Raw genomic sequence first — 15,460 nt, forward strand, 5'->3', positions numbered from 1 at the left:
AGATGTTGCAATGGAAGAGAATGAAGTGGATGACAATGAAACACCATCAATATCACTGAACATAGCGGAAGACGATATCAGAGATTCTACCTTTCATGTGAGTGACATGTCCTCAACGTTACAGGCCGAACCAGCTGGGATGCAGAGTGACAGTATAAGGAAAGAGGCCAAATTCATTGTATTCGATAGTTGTTTGATTGATATTATTATTCGGATGAAATGTGGGCATTCGGTTGGTGGGGAAGTATGTGGGGAGCCATTGATTAATGTGACTCGTGCAATTCGAGGCACTAACCTTAAAATACATGCCACCTGTACAAAATATCATCCTTTCTCATGGTCTGCACAACCCACGCTGGGGCAACTGCCAGCAGGCAATCTACTTTGTGCAGCGGCTGCACTTTTTAGTGGTTCAAGTTTTAAAAAGTTAGAGTCTTTCTTTCAGTTTGTGGGAATCCATTTCATTGCGAAAACTCAGTTCTACAAATACCAAACCGATTATCTATTTCCAGCCATTAGCGAAGCTTGGAGAATGGAAAAAATGTCTATTGATAGTACATTCGCGGGCAAACAGTTCAGGCTAGCCGGTGATGGACAGTGCGACAGCCCAGGATTTTCAGCCAAGTACTGCACCTACCACTTTCAGGACATGGAAAGTAAGAAAATTGTGAGTTCGGTGGTCGTGCAGGTGTCACAAAGTACATCCTCAGTGGCCATGGAGAAAGTTGGCTTTGTAGCATCATTGCAAGAACTACAATCGCGGGGAATGGTGATCGACCCGATAGCCACGGACAGACACGTTTCAATTGCCAAGACAATGAGAGAAGAGTACAAAAATATAAATCACCAATTTGACGTTTGACATCTTGCAAAAACAATCAATAAAAAAATGGCGGCTGCAGGTAAAAAAAAAGATATGCAAGGTATTTCACAGTGTCAATCAGCAACCATCTTTGGTGGAGCTCAAAAACATGTGGAGGGTCGTTGGAAATTCTACTGGAAAAATGGCGGTCAGTAATGCTACACTGTACCAACGTTCACCGTTGGAACACAAACCAACATTTCCACAATTGTGAACATGGCCATTTGTCCACAGAGGAGGCACGGAAGAAGTGGTTGATTCCTTCATCACCCACTCACAAAGCCATTGAAAAGATTGTATTTGATAAAACTATAACAAGAGATTTGAGGGGACTCACGGAATTCTGCCACACAGGAGATTTGGAGGTGTTCCACAATATGTGCCTAAAGTACAGGCCAAAACGATTGCATTTTGGCATGGAGGGCATGATAAATCGGACTCTTCTAGCGGTCTTGGCACATAACCATAATGTTGGCCGTCAACAAAGTAGGACGACCGGAACTTTAGGGACGCTTCGCTACAATAAGGGCTTCACTAAAAGAAGTAAACAATGGGTGATCAAACCAGTGTTTGAGGATATGCAATATGAGTTTATTGAAAGACTTATTGTTGACGTCCTAGATAGGCACATAAATGGAGTTATGAACGAACCTGTTGAGAAATACACATCACGGTTTAAATGATTGTAATTTGATTGTCTGTTCTCTCGAGTCTCCTCATGTTGCAGGCCCATTGAATATGTGTATCTATGTAATGTGTAAATAAAAGTGATTGCTCAGTGTACATGCAATGTGCCTATCCACCCTTGTTCATTTGCGCATTAAATTAAACCAAACAGTAATATAAATCATTTTTCAAAAAATATAGAATGTCTCCGTATTTATGGTTCTCTGGGGCTGCAAATGCACGCAGACAAAATGCAAAGATGGAGTGTAAATTTCAAGTCCTGTGAGATGGCCTTACACTGAATGTAGCTAACTAGGAATGTGTGCTCGTTCAAAGTGAAGGTCAGCTGCTTTGATTTTTTGCTCGGGTGCCGGAATGGCCCACGACTCAGTATAAGGTTCTATTGTTATTTGACCTTGACAGGCCGGGACCATCCCGAAAGACTTCTTTTTGGGGGTGTGGTGCAGTAACGTAAACGATAATGAATATAATTTCAGAAACGAAAGCCATTTAATGTTCGTTCATTAGAAGAAATAACGTCGGCATAGAAGGAGTGGTATTTCGGGGCTGCCCTACGCACAGACACAATGGAAAATGCAAATATAATGTAAGTAACTCTTTAGATGAGTTTATACCGCAATTTAATTACTATACAGTAGCTTTAAAGACAGGTTAATTTGTACTTGTTCGTTCTATGTGGCATATTGTTTTGTACCGCGCAAACCATCTCCTTTTACGGAAGCGCCTCAAAACCTTCCTCTTTGCTTCTGCTTTCTCTCTCCCTCTCCCCTGCTACAACTGGTCCACTGTCTGCGACCTCGGTCCTGGGCCCTTCCACTCTCCACCTGCACTGCCTCCCTGTCAACCCCTGCACTGGGGGACTGTCTCAGTATCCTACAGCCCCCCCCTTGACGTATAATACCCAGTTGCACTGTCCTAGCTATGAAATAATTTCCCGACCTAATATATAAAATGAATAATTTTAATAAAGATCTGATGGTGAGACTAATTTCATTTTTTATGTTTTTCAAACAGGTACATCATTCATTATTGCATGTGTCACGAGTACCAGACACCGGCAGATGGGTTTTTTAACCGCCAGTTGCTTCTCCGCGTGAACAACGTTGCCACCCTGACCATTTTATGGGACGATCGCCAAGTACAAGTATGCCCTTACGCGGTACTAACGGCTAGATGCAACATACAGACCGTTGTGGTGGCCTAGTGCCTCGTTGTTGGAACAGCCATGCGATTATCAGTGCGACCGAAGAGCTTATTTTATTGTAAACCAACACCCTGTGTACTGCACACGAACATCGCTTGCCTCAAGACGAACTATTTTGGATCGAGAGCAAATAAAAATGCAAATCGCTGAATATTCTCAAAACATTTGATGTCAAATAAATGTACTTTACCAAATTTACAATCTTGCGGTTTAATTTAAAAGTACAGTTTCATATTCCCAATTGTGGCGCGCTGTGTTGTGTGAGCTCATCTGTGTTGATTTCCGGGTTCTGTGTGGAGTCGCGTAGAAGACGCCTGGGCGCGTTTGCCTACGCAGCTCAGTCACGTCACGGATAGAGGCGGGGAATATGAATGTTTTGATAAAGTCTGTTTCAGGGGCGGGGGATTTGATTTAGTGCTGCAAAAGCAGGTGAGCCAGGGCGATGGGGGGAAATGATAGGATTATCAGAAAATGGCGGCTGATTTCTAGTGCGTTAATGGACGAAAAGTCGGGTAAGGTCCCTAGGAAAGTTTTCTACGATCTACCGAGTTATGCTTAAAAACACATGGCCGAACCGTAGGGACAATAAAAAAAAAAGTCCCAGAACTATCCTTTAATTTAGCCCAATGTTCCAACTCCTTTAGCAAAAGGCTTGCAAAAAGTTTACTCTCGACATCCAAGTGGGTGATCGGTTGGTAGTTTGTAGGAACCGTTCGATTACCCCCTCCCCCCTCTTATAAATCGGAATTATTATCAAGGTTTTCCATGAGGAAGGATATACTATGCTCTTCAAAATTTCTCTAAATGGCTGTTTCAACAGCCATGACCAGTGATCTGTGTTGCCCTTCAAAACCTGGTAGGTCAAGCCATTTGGACCGGCCGCTCAGCACGATGATGTCTTATTTATTAATTCTACTATGTCACGCTGCCCAAGGTCTAGAGACCAAGAAAAGGCATGGATTACAACAATTGTTCCCCCAGATGGCTTATTGAGTGGACAGATGATTAATCCAGTCACTTTCTGGTACTAAATTTGCTTGACCATAAACTTGCGTGTGCTCCACCACATTTGTTACTGACCAGAAATTACGAGCGGTATTTTCGCATAGCTTCAAGCATCTGCTCTCTGTCCTTTTGCAAACGCTGTACTATCCTTTGTCTTGACCAGTTCTTATAGCCTCTCTTAATACTGGACATTTTTTATTGAACTCTTGAATATCATGCATTTACGCGCCTTTGAGCAGGTCTTATCTCTTTTTTGCCCAAGTCTCTTCATCAAATGTATGATGTGATAACTGTTTCAGTTGGGTTGATCTTGCTGGATATTCTATAGAACATAGGAAGTCTTGAAAAAAGAGTGGGCCACATTTTTGCATCGGGTCCCGAACTGGTGTAGCCACACAGACCTTTTGCAGTTTATCGTTCAGACCAGTCCCATTTTTTTCTATATTTCACTAGTCTGTTTTCCCATTGTTTACAATTGGACTGTTTGTAATAATCCCTTTTTTCAGTAAAATGTCAACTTATTTAATTTCAAAATGCCTGCACATTTCCAATGCTTCCAGTGATGAAAAGAGATAATCTATGGTAGACGTTGAATTCCCACGTCTCCACATAATTGCAGCCGGGACATCACCCTCTATAGCTCCATTTGTCATCCTCAAATTCCAATCTGAAAGGAAAGCAAGCCATCTTTTACCCATCTGCGTGACCCTTTTTGTTTTTGCATGCATTACCCTTAGTTGTGGTGATGCATTGTGTATTTAGGTCACCTGCTACAAGTACTGGCGTATCTGGATATTCCAGGTTCACCTTGGTAAAAAGTTAAAAAATTCTAGGTAAGTTGTAAGGTTTGTATAGGCGGGGTTCCAATACAGATTTACTGCAATTCATTTGTGTATTCCTTGGTCACAATTTCGGGAAAGCGTAGCGGCCAATATCCTGTTATTTATGGACATTAGTTCAGAATCCGCCATTAACTTGGTCCTGCAAGCTATGGACAGACCTCCTTCTCCCCTGAAACAATGCTGGTTGATGAAGTTTTTAAAACCCTCAATTTGAAAGGGGTTAACCAGCCATGTCTCCTGTAGGAACACTAAATCGTTCCCCCAAAAATGGCCTCCTTCATTGTTCATGCTTTGAAGGAGCTAGAACCTCACGTGTTCCAACTCACAAATTGCCACTTCCTCCAACTAAAGGGAGTCCTTTCACACACCCAGATTCTGGAAAACTTGATTTATGATTTCAGGAAGCATGGACCATGCGTTCTTGTGCATTTCTCCCTGGTTTATCACTCCCCCACCGGATGACGTTGTTTCGGAGGATCCCGTTCTTTCAGGCTGGATGTTCGACTGTTTCCTTATTGGAGCCCCCATCGGAGGCTTGTGTTTTGTCTAACAAAAGTGATGTGTAGACCTCCAGACCTTGCACTGACAATAATTCAGATGCAGCCAAGATTGCCCCTGCCCCCACCTTAGATTTAAAGCCAACCTCTGCCATCTGAACTGTCAACAGAAGGAAATTGTACAAACTCTATCGTCTGAAAAACAGTAGAGGTCTGGGACTTTTTTCAAATATGTCAATATTACCACGCGATTCAGAGATTTGTAATATCAATTCTGTTTTACACACTTTAACTATAGTCTTGGTACTGCGTATGGAGCAATATCTTCCATATTTGTCGTTTGCTCTTGAATTTCTGGTAAGGTCTCCGTCATTTTCCCACCATTATGCTCATCGAGAGTCTCACTTCCATCATTTATTTTTGCTCGACTCGTTTGTGAAGTGTTCTTAGAATTGTCCAGCCCACTTTTCGTTGCTCCCTATGTCCACTTTACTGGTTTTTTGCTTTCCTAAAAGAAAAATTGGAGCAGTCTTCTGCGGTTCAGTATGCTGTTTATCTGGTTTATCATTCTGCGTTACTGATGCAGTTTGTTTTTTCCTCGGGTTAAAAATCGGACCCACTTAATTTGGTTCGGTGCAGACTTTAGATCCGGATTGCCACTCTTGAGTTTCCATTAGCTATAAATGGCTTGGCACCACTCGACGTATCCTTGGCACAGTTCATATTTCCCAGTATCTCTTCTGTCTGGATTCCAATTGTGGCCCTTGTCACTTTTAGATCTGGGTTTGTTTGCTTTCTTGGGCTTCTTCGCTTATTTTCTTTTTATAAAAAAGGCAGAGTGAAAAAAAAGGCATGCGCGGTCCGTGCGCCTTTTTGAGACACTCATTCTGGTCACTGCAGCCCGTAACAGGATCGCAGAGCCTTTTTTTACTCCGGTTTCTGCCTTTAACCAACGCCAACTGCTGTCCTTTCAATCCTACTGGACATCACACCGCTGCCCTGTCGACTAGCGGTTAATCCTGTCTCTACAGTTGTTTCTGAAATACAGGTTTTTGGTGTATTAATTTGAACACCCGACGCACGCCATCATGGTTCACTGTCCACAGCCCGAGAGTGCTCAAATACTGATTAGCGATGATGCTTTGAACAGCACTTTTTCGACCAATATCCACTCGCCTCTGCGTTTCCAACACAACGACCAGTCCTGATGATAGTTCAGAACTTCTCTATGAACAATGTTACTGAACACCCTCTTTTGAGAACTAACTTTTCGAGCTTGAAACACTTAACAGTGTCGGCAAGTCCTGCTACGAGTCATGCTAGTGTGATCTAATGCCATCTCACTAGACTCTAGATACATGTCAATCCCTGCTTAGCGCTTGAACGGAGAGGTAGCTCTGGCTCACTTTCTTGTACATTATTACACCCTCACGAGTCAGGCCCCCCGTTACCAAAAAAGCGGGTACCATAGACTTTTTGTTTTTTTGACTCTTAAGTAACAGTGCAGCTCTCCATGGATTGAGTAAAATGGGATTGTAAGTCACATGTCTTTCTTTTCCTTGCTAAAATGCATTGCGCAGATCTTTGCACTTTGGTTCAATAGGCCTCATGTCTGACATCACCATTTCTGTGCTGGACTTATACTTCTGTGGGCTATGACAAATGACTCTGGCCTCATGATTTATGGCATTTGGGGGCTATATTTCACCCCACATTATCCATTTGGAGGTGAAGGATGTTTGCTGTGAAAATATACCAGGGCTGTTCCCAAGGGACGGACGCCCATCAATTATGGAGGAAAGGGGGCTTTGGACTCTGGGCTTGATTCATTGGCCCGTGTAAAAAGAGAAATGTGTTCCAAGCCGGAACAACACATTTCTTAACTGCACCAACACATTTGTTAATGAAAAGAATGTGGTGCAAGCACATGAAAGCCTTAGCTTCTGCATGAGCCTGATTCATGGCTTGACCACAGCCCTAGCAACGAGGAATGCAGGGCAGCCACGTGGTGGGGATTATCCTCCCAGCAGCACTTACCATGTCAATAAAAGGAGTTAAAATACAACACCTATGAGGTGCCCTTAAACTCCGCTGCACACATTTCCCTTTTATAAGTATAGCATTTGTTAGACTGCAGAACCACTTTTCTTGTTTACTGAATGTTTCAGAAAAGTTTCTTAAACGAGTTGCTTAAATTAGAAAAATGGCAGTCAATGAGCACATGTTTCCCCCAACGTCGTGTGATTTTAGCAGCTTACTTCCACCAACCTCAGAATGATGGTGCTGGAAACTGGAGGGGAGAATGTCCGTTTTCCATGCACTTTTTATCACAAGCTCAGAATCAAGCCCTTGAGTACAGTAGTCACTACAGCCAGTAACGTTTCCTTTATATCCACCTGATGCAATACGACATGGGTATGTTTTGTGACTTGAAATCAAAGAAAAACAGGTCTGCATGGGAATGTGAAACATGCAAGATCTTTTTTTAAATGTTTTGAATATTCATAGCTATGGATGTTTGAGCACAGCAGTGAGTCTGGCAGGGTTCTCTCTAGTTGCCTAAAGTGCCAGAGGATGGGTTTGGGATGGGCTATTTAAAATATTGATAATTTCCCCCTGGTTTGGTTCTTATGTAATGATTGTTCTTCATTTATCAGTTGTTCAATGCCATAAACTGATTCAAGTTTTTTTCTAAAGCAGTTAAAGGATTGAGTTGGTAAATTCACTAAACGTTTCATTTTGATGTAGTTTATCGTTATTTAATTTGTTTGTCCAACATATAGTTTAACACAATTTTCCAAAGTTAATTTAATAAATGTCAAACTAGAGTTAAGAAAAATTCATCAAGTCGAGCAAAATGTGTCAATAACAAGTGCATGCTCCTCCAAAACAGTACTGTTGACTTGTGCAAATGTAATAAATACTTTTGTTGTAAATTACTGGCATGCACATTTTTGTATTGAATTTTTGTAGTCTCAACCAGAAGTTGAGTATCCAGTTACTGAAGTTCAGGCATCTAGGTCCGATGTCACTGAGAACAGTTGGTACCCTCCTAGGTTCAACACCATGAAGACTCGTACAGGTATGCAATGCCTATTTTAAGCAATGAAATTAAATATTCTGTTTATAATAGCTCATTAAACCTCAATGGCAAAGATCATCAGGCATTTGGCCGTGTTTGTTCTCCCTAGAGGGGCTCCTTGACCTTTTTGTGCAATGCAAGAAAAGACACATTGTTAGAAAGTTTTCTGGAGACATTATGCAATGGGGCGGGGGGGGGGCTTACATGATTTTCAATGTGGGGCATGTTGAACGTTTACTTTGCACTACTGAGTGAGTTTAGTTCTGCTTTTTGCATTGGATATGCCAAGAAACGGTATGATAATATAGTTTTCTCTGGAGGGGAGGAGTGCTGTTACCTTAGTTTATCAGACAATTGTTTTCTGCCTTTGGTATTAGCCAGAGTTTAGGAATGGTGGTGTTTTATGTGTTGTTGAAGATAAACTCAGAGCTGAACTCTGGCTTTGAGACCACCCATTTAGAATCTGTTATTTAGTCCATTTAGAAGGCTGATAGTACTCACCCAACTGCATTATAGAAGAAGGCATTTCGCAGTGAGGTATTATAAAGCACTGCTTACACAATTTTTGGCAGAGTAAGATAATAAGAACACTGGGCCATCTTTTTTTGTTTTTAAATAATAAGAATTGATTATTTATATTTCTACTTTGTTGCTATGCATGTCAGAAACCGAACTTGAGAGCCCTAATGCTGTCCCTTTTGCTTTTGGTGTAATTGAGTAACTCAGACTTGTGCATCCATAATGGTTCTTGAGCTATTAGTTGTTGTTATTCGGAGCAGTAAATAGTTGCAACACAATTTGACAGAATGAGATGCAGCACCAATACCAAATTCGTTCTCCAATAAAGTCAGAGTGCCACATATTCGTAGACAATTGAATGAGATTGATGGCCAATGTTCTGAGACACTACTAACTAAACATAGGAAATTCCATAGGCATTAATTTGACTGGGTACATCTCTCTGGTCTAAAGAAAAGTATGCTAATAATTATTTTACATATAAACATTAACACTTCTACAGCATTGGGTGACATAATCTGAACACCATTTCAAGGGACAAGACTAAGACGTCCATAGGTTAACTGCACATTAGGCCTCTTTTTTTAAAGAAACATTTTAAAAATACTAACCAGAAGGGATGAGCAATAAGAAAACAAAGGACAGAAGATCCCTCTCATCACAAATGGAATTGGGTTTGCACCTAGTAACATCACTAAAGGTTTTGCTTCAGACATTACAAAATCTGTGTTCATTGTTCTTTGCTAACTAGCTCAGTTCCTAAACTATTACTAAAAGTTGATGAAACAATGCAAAGCTCTGATGTGAACCATATATCCTGTGATTAATTTTATTGCAACATGAAATTTTACTAAAAAATATAATTTCTCAAAATCTCACAACCCTGGTGTCACTAAGGGTTTCATAACTGACCTGTTTCCTCCTTTTAAAATCCAGTGGCATTAGAAAATATAGACTGGATCAAAACATGTGGCAGGAGAAGTAAGTATAAACTGTATGTCGATCTTAGAGAATTTAAAAAAGAATATCACCAAATAATTGTGTCCAATATCTGGATTGTAGATTTCGCAGCACCTTTGAAATTTCGATTCCATCTCCTACATACTCATGAGGTACTGTCAATTAGCAGTCAGAGTTTGAATGCAATATGTCGATTTTGCTTTTTGTCTACTGAAACACTAAAACTTTAGTTTGTCCTTCTTTTCAAAAGAGAAGAGATATTTTTAGCGTATAGGTACATGATTCATCATTTTTAAACTTTGATTCCTTTAGTGTTCTAGTTTAGCTGGCTGTCCCTCTTCCCTGCAAATAAAGGTGGTAACATTTTTAAAACACATGAAATTAAACGATTAATTTTAATGTCTGCATACCACCTTTTAATGGATAATAGGAATGTTACTGTGTTAATGTATTTGATAACAATGATGCAGAATTTTGTAATGTATTTGATAATGACATTGAATTGTTTTATTACATGGAATGTGTTATGCTTATTATACGTACTACTGTGGTGACATTTTGTATGAAGTTTTTTATAAGGTTTGAAATATACCAATGTAAAATATTGTTTTTTCAAAATAACTAACTTGATCACAATCTTGTAAAGCCTGGTAATCCTTTACATTATTCAAATTATACCTGCAATCGATTTGTGTAACCCCCGATTTAACATCTAGCACCCAGTTTTTCAATATACTGTTTTTTGTGGCCAAGTGACATCTCCTGTGTTGTGCTTTTATAAGCACAGTCAACTGCTCAGTTCTCTAGAATTCCTCATTAGCAGTATCCAATTGTAAAACGCTCCAATGCTTCCTCAACCATTTATGTACATATCTGCTACACTTACTATATCTGGTTATAAATCCTGATGTTTTGCTTGGTAGCATTCACTTCTCGTATTTTAGGCATCAACAGATCCCTTTTTTTTGTCTTTGAACAACTTTCGGAGCATATCTGGCTTCATATTGCCTATTAACAAACCATTAAATCGATGTCCTCTTGATAATTGTCATCCAAACAAATATTTCTCTTTGTCCTATTGTATTCACCTAATGGAATATTTGTTATGACACTGCGTTTATAGTAAGTAACCTGCTCGATGCAATCCAGTATTCGCATCATTGGCTTAAAGAAAAGTTTTTTCAGTAGACTATGTTCCCTCCATGATTTATCAGTGCATGAGATTGCTCACTTGCCATATTGCTGCACGTGTAAAGAAAAGTGCGAATATCGTGCCCATTTCGACTGCTCAACTGTTGGTAGAGAGTACCATTGGACATAAAGACATTAGTTTTCAAATCATTAGATTTCTTTTTATAAAAGATGCTGATTTTTTTGTCATGAAAGTGGTTGCTTCTTTAGACCTCAGCAGCCACATCCACTGTTAGCAACCAGTGTCGCCATATCCAAATAACATCTTGAAGTAGATGAATACCTGCATTCTCCCTTATTTAATGGGGTAGTTATCTCACCATTGTGTTCAAATAACAATTAAACATTTTTATTTTTGCAATAGTAATTTATATTCTAGAAACCTCTGGCTGTGCTGCCTGATAAGTTATCAATAATAAATCATTCCATTCTGTCAGTGTTGCTTCAGAGGATTACCTATATAGTATTGTCAATTTATAATAGATTTAACTATTTGGATAAAGAAGGGTTTTAAGACTTGACAAATAATAACCGAATTTGCGTTATGTACGAATTCCCGAAGCACATACAGTGCATCTGTAGATCCACTATTCTATAGGTCAGACAAAGATACAAATAACATTTACTAGAGACATATTAAGTTGAATTCATATAACCCTACTAACACTGGTAATTATAATAAGCAATTTCAGCAAAACGGAATTGACTAGAAGTGAATTTGCTCCAATTGGGACACATAGCAGGTAGAACACTCCAATATGGCCGAAGTGTTGAAGCGATTGTCCCTTTTTATTTCGTTCAACTACTAAGAAATAAGGTGCCTAAAATAGTGCCCCCTTAGTGTACAGATTCTGTAACCATGAGGCAATAGAACCGCTAGTTATTTAAAAGTATCCCTCGGTCTGTAGCTAACAGTTACTATCGTAAAATGTAGTTTGTAGGAACGATCACATTTTTACTTATACATCGCTCACAGCATGTTGGCTAATGTTAGTTCATGTATGCTTTTTGTCAGGCAGGTCCAGTTTCAAGTAACAGTACACCAGTAATGTAATGGAACAGTGCCATCATGTGGCGATTATATTGTGCTATATAAAAATGTGTGTATTTTGTCAATATTCAACACATGCCAACAGAATTCACTGTTCGCTTCATATTATCATCACATGGTAATCTGCCACAGAAAAGCTTCACCCCTCGCCCCTCCCCCCAAATTCCTCCCCTTGCAACTAACCCTTTTACTCAACATGCAAAAGGCCTGGATTTGTGATACCCCAAGAACTCATCCCACCTAGCTTAAGTTAGTTTAATACATACGACATCCATTTTACTGCACATTTACAAACATAGTGCTCCCAAGTTACAAGCATTTTCCGTTTAGCCACCAGACATGCGGAGTTGATTCACGGCAGGTATTCATCCAGTGGAAAGCGTAAATCGAGCATTACTGTCTCCCAAGTGAGTGCACTTAGGTTTCCATCGAGCATTGTTTGTTGGTGAAAAAAACCCATTTCACTTAGTGCCCAGCATTTCAAATCCTTAAGCCGCATTTTCACTGTCGGCGCATAATTATTGATCCGGTGTTTGTCAGCTTTTTAGCTAATGCCATTCCGTTACATTTAAAGAGTAATTGATCGTTTTTCCTCCTTTTAACTGACCCCAGCAAACCAGTTTCAAGATACATTATTCTATCCCTGTTCGCTTTTCCAATCTCTCTGACACACTTCCAAAGCTCTTAACCCTGGTGCATGCCCACAACGTATGATCTAAAGCCAGCCGCGTCTTTGCCACCTGGGACAGTGGCCTGGTATGCTAGAATATCTTGTCATATCTGTGGTGTGATGTAGTACATTCATTTGCATTTTCTTCAATCGAATATTTCCGGAGTCCAGTGCCACTCGCTGGCATGCGTTCTCCCATCACTTTGCTCCTTACCTAGGCACACCTTCCATTTCGTTCTACTTTTTAGTTGATGGGGGAACATCTTCTACCTGCAGCACTTAATAGATATGTGAAACCTAATGTCTGGTCAGGTCTGGATCTAAAATTATTCTCAATGTTACATTCATACGGTTCAGCCGGATATCCAGCAGAGCTGTCTGGGGCTGCTTTGGCCAGTCTAGCGAAATACAAAAAAACCTGCATAGTCTCACCTTATACCGGTCCCTCATGCTAATGAACGTATAGAATTTTCATTTAAATCAAATCCCCACTAAAGCACAACCACCTTCTCTCCATGCTTTAAGCTTTGCCTTCTTCAAGGCTCTAGCAAACCATGGGAGCTCCCATATCGGACAGTTTCTGGTGGCACGTCCTTTCCTTTTTAAACCGTGCGTTCCACACCTCATTGCGCAGCTGGATTAGGTACCAGATTTATATTTCTCAAGATTTCCTCCCACGATCAGTACTCTGCAGCACTACACTATTCCCACACCGCCCAGCCATCTCTTTTCAGCACTATCTACTTGCCTTAGTCACTTTACCACAAACTGCAATTGTGTAGCAATATAGTAATTCTTCGTATTGAGGACTCCAACCTCCCGACCCGCGTCACATGTTTTCGGTAAAGCGTACACCTTGCCACCTGAAATCTCCCTCTTCCCCAGATTATTCTGACCATCACCTTCTCCTTCCACATTCTCTATATCTGTAACGGTAGCAGCTGTGATCCATGCTCACGTTGCTTTCAATAGAATAGTTTTGATAAGACCAGCTTCTGGCAGAGAGCAATGCACCGAAGCATTGTTAATGGCAAGCCCATCCAGAATGCTTTTATTTCACTAATCCCCTCTTTTACTCTTCTTATAGTATCTCTGAACGGATCTTTAATTTCTTGATGTATGCACAAATACATAAACGATTTGTTGGGAAGTTTTAGGAGGTCCTCTACCCCGTTACATCGAAGTCCACCCAGTGGTAAGAGACCATATTTAGTCCAATTGATATGCAGCCCTGAGCTCAATCCATAATGACCCACTATGTCTAGCAGTTTCGGAACATTCTGCTTGGATTTCTAAATAAGAGCAACACATCTGCTTATACTGCCACTATGGACTCATGCCATTAACTGATATACCCCAACCCACTAATTCTCTTCGCAGGGTATTTGCCAGAGTTGCCATTGATAGTACAAACGGAAATGGAGACAATGGGCAGCCCTGTCTAGTTCTTCTCTCAATATTTCGAAATCACTTGCTCCATTCGCACCCTAGCACTCAGTTCAGTGTACAAAAGTCTCACCCATGCAAGGTATTCTGTTCCAGTATTCACTCCCTTTTTTTTAACATGTTTATTATTTTAAATAAAGCATAACATATATACTAGAAGTGACCAAATACACTGGATTCATCACATTTAGCTCGTCTAGTATCCATTAAATAGGAGAAATTACAGAACCATTCCAAATCAGAATTACAACAAACTGAATGTAAAGCTCTTTTGGCGTTTAGTGATATGGTATATTCTGTATGATATGTCATTTATAAAGTGCCTGTACACAAGTGTTTCTAGACGCGACAAGACCGTGGGGGGTGTAGAGGACAGAAGTAGGACAAAACAACGATCTTACTAGGCCTTGTGTCATTCAGATCACGCAGGTATGGGGAGGGAGGGTGTGGAGAAGTGCCGGTGGGAGTAGAAGTGCAGGTAAATAAGTGCTGCCGGTGGGTGGCTCATAAGTGCAGAGAGATGAAGGGAACTGTAGGGTTGCAGATACAGACCCTTAAGTGCTGGGGGAGCCCAGAGGCAGTGCAAGGGCAACTGGACATGCAGAGCCTGGGCCCGATGTTCAGTGGGTGGCCAGGTGACAATGTGCAGAGCAGTTGGGGGCATCAGCAAGGGATGCGTTGTACCTGAACAGAATCTCAAATTCGCAGTACATTTCCGCGAACACCAATCTTAGAATTGTTCTGAACTGATCTGCCTATTTTTCTTGTATGTTTAAGTTTCTTTAACAGTTTTCTCTCTCACTTTCTGATGTTTTTAAATTTCTTTGCCCTGTAGTTTTCTGCCTTACTTAACTGCTGTTTGTCCTCATTGGTTTTGTGATGTTTAATTTATTTGTCTTATTTTTGCATTTTGTGCTCCGCTTCTGGGCCTGACTTTTGTATTTGCTTGTTTGTCGGCACCCTCATGCCTCAGGGTCAATGGTGCGCGGTATAAATACAATCAAATCAAAATCAAAAAAAGGGAGAGGACGAGAGAAAGTGGAAGCGAAAAGGAAGGTCTTGAGTTGCTTCCAGAACCGGAGGTGGTTCTGCTCAAGTTTGAGGGAGGCAGGGAGGCTGTTCCAGAGGGAAGCCCCGGCCGAGGAAAGAGATCTACCCTCCACGCTCTGCTTGGAGAAGCCTCCGACCCTCAGAGTTGGAGGTCGATGAGCAGAGGGCCCAAGAAGGAAGATGTTTAGGAAGAGCAAGTTGGAGGTAGTGCGGTCCCACGCCCCAAAAAGCCTTGTAGACGATACAAAGGGTCTTGACTTGATCCCTGCAGCCAAAGGGAGCCAGTGGAGAGATTTCAGAGCTGGAGAGATAGGATCCCTGGCCTTGAGGCCAAGGACAAGTCTTGCAGTCCTGTTCTGGATAAGCTTTAAAGGTCGAAATGTAGGGACAGGCA

At 40.9% G+C, this 15,460-nt stretch overlaps 1 protein-coding gene across 7 annotated transcripts in view; it reads left to right on the top strand.

Moving 5' to 3' along the window:
* The window catches only part of TMEM59L (transmembrane protein 59 like), a 690,169-nt gene that overhangs the window by 253,398 nt on the left and 421,311 nt on the right, over positions 1-15,460 (top strand). For all 7 annotated transcript variants that reach the window (XM_069649302.1, XM_069649301.1, XM_069649305.1 and 4 more), the window contains exon 5: positions 8,071-8,179. In XM_069649302.1, coding sequence (XP_069505403.1) covers positions 8,071-8,179 — 109 coding nt within the window. The remainder of the gene's footprint in view (positions 1-8,070; positions 8,180-15,460) is intronic.

The sequence above is a fragment of the Ambystoma mexicanum genome, chromosome 1p (genome assembly GCF_040938575.1).
Source record: "Ambystoma mexicanum isolate Mex_15411 chromosome 1p, UKY_AmexF1_1, whole genome shotgun sequence".
NCBI lineage: Eukaryota > Metazoa > Chordata > Amphibia > Caudata > Ambystomatidae > Ambystoma > Ambystoma mexicanum.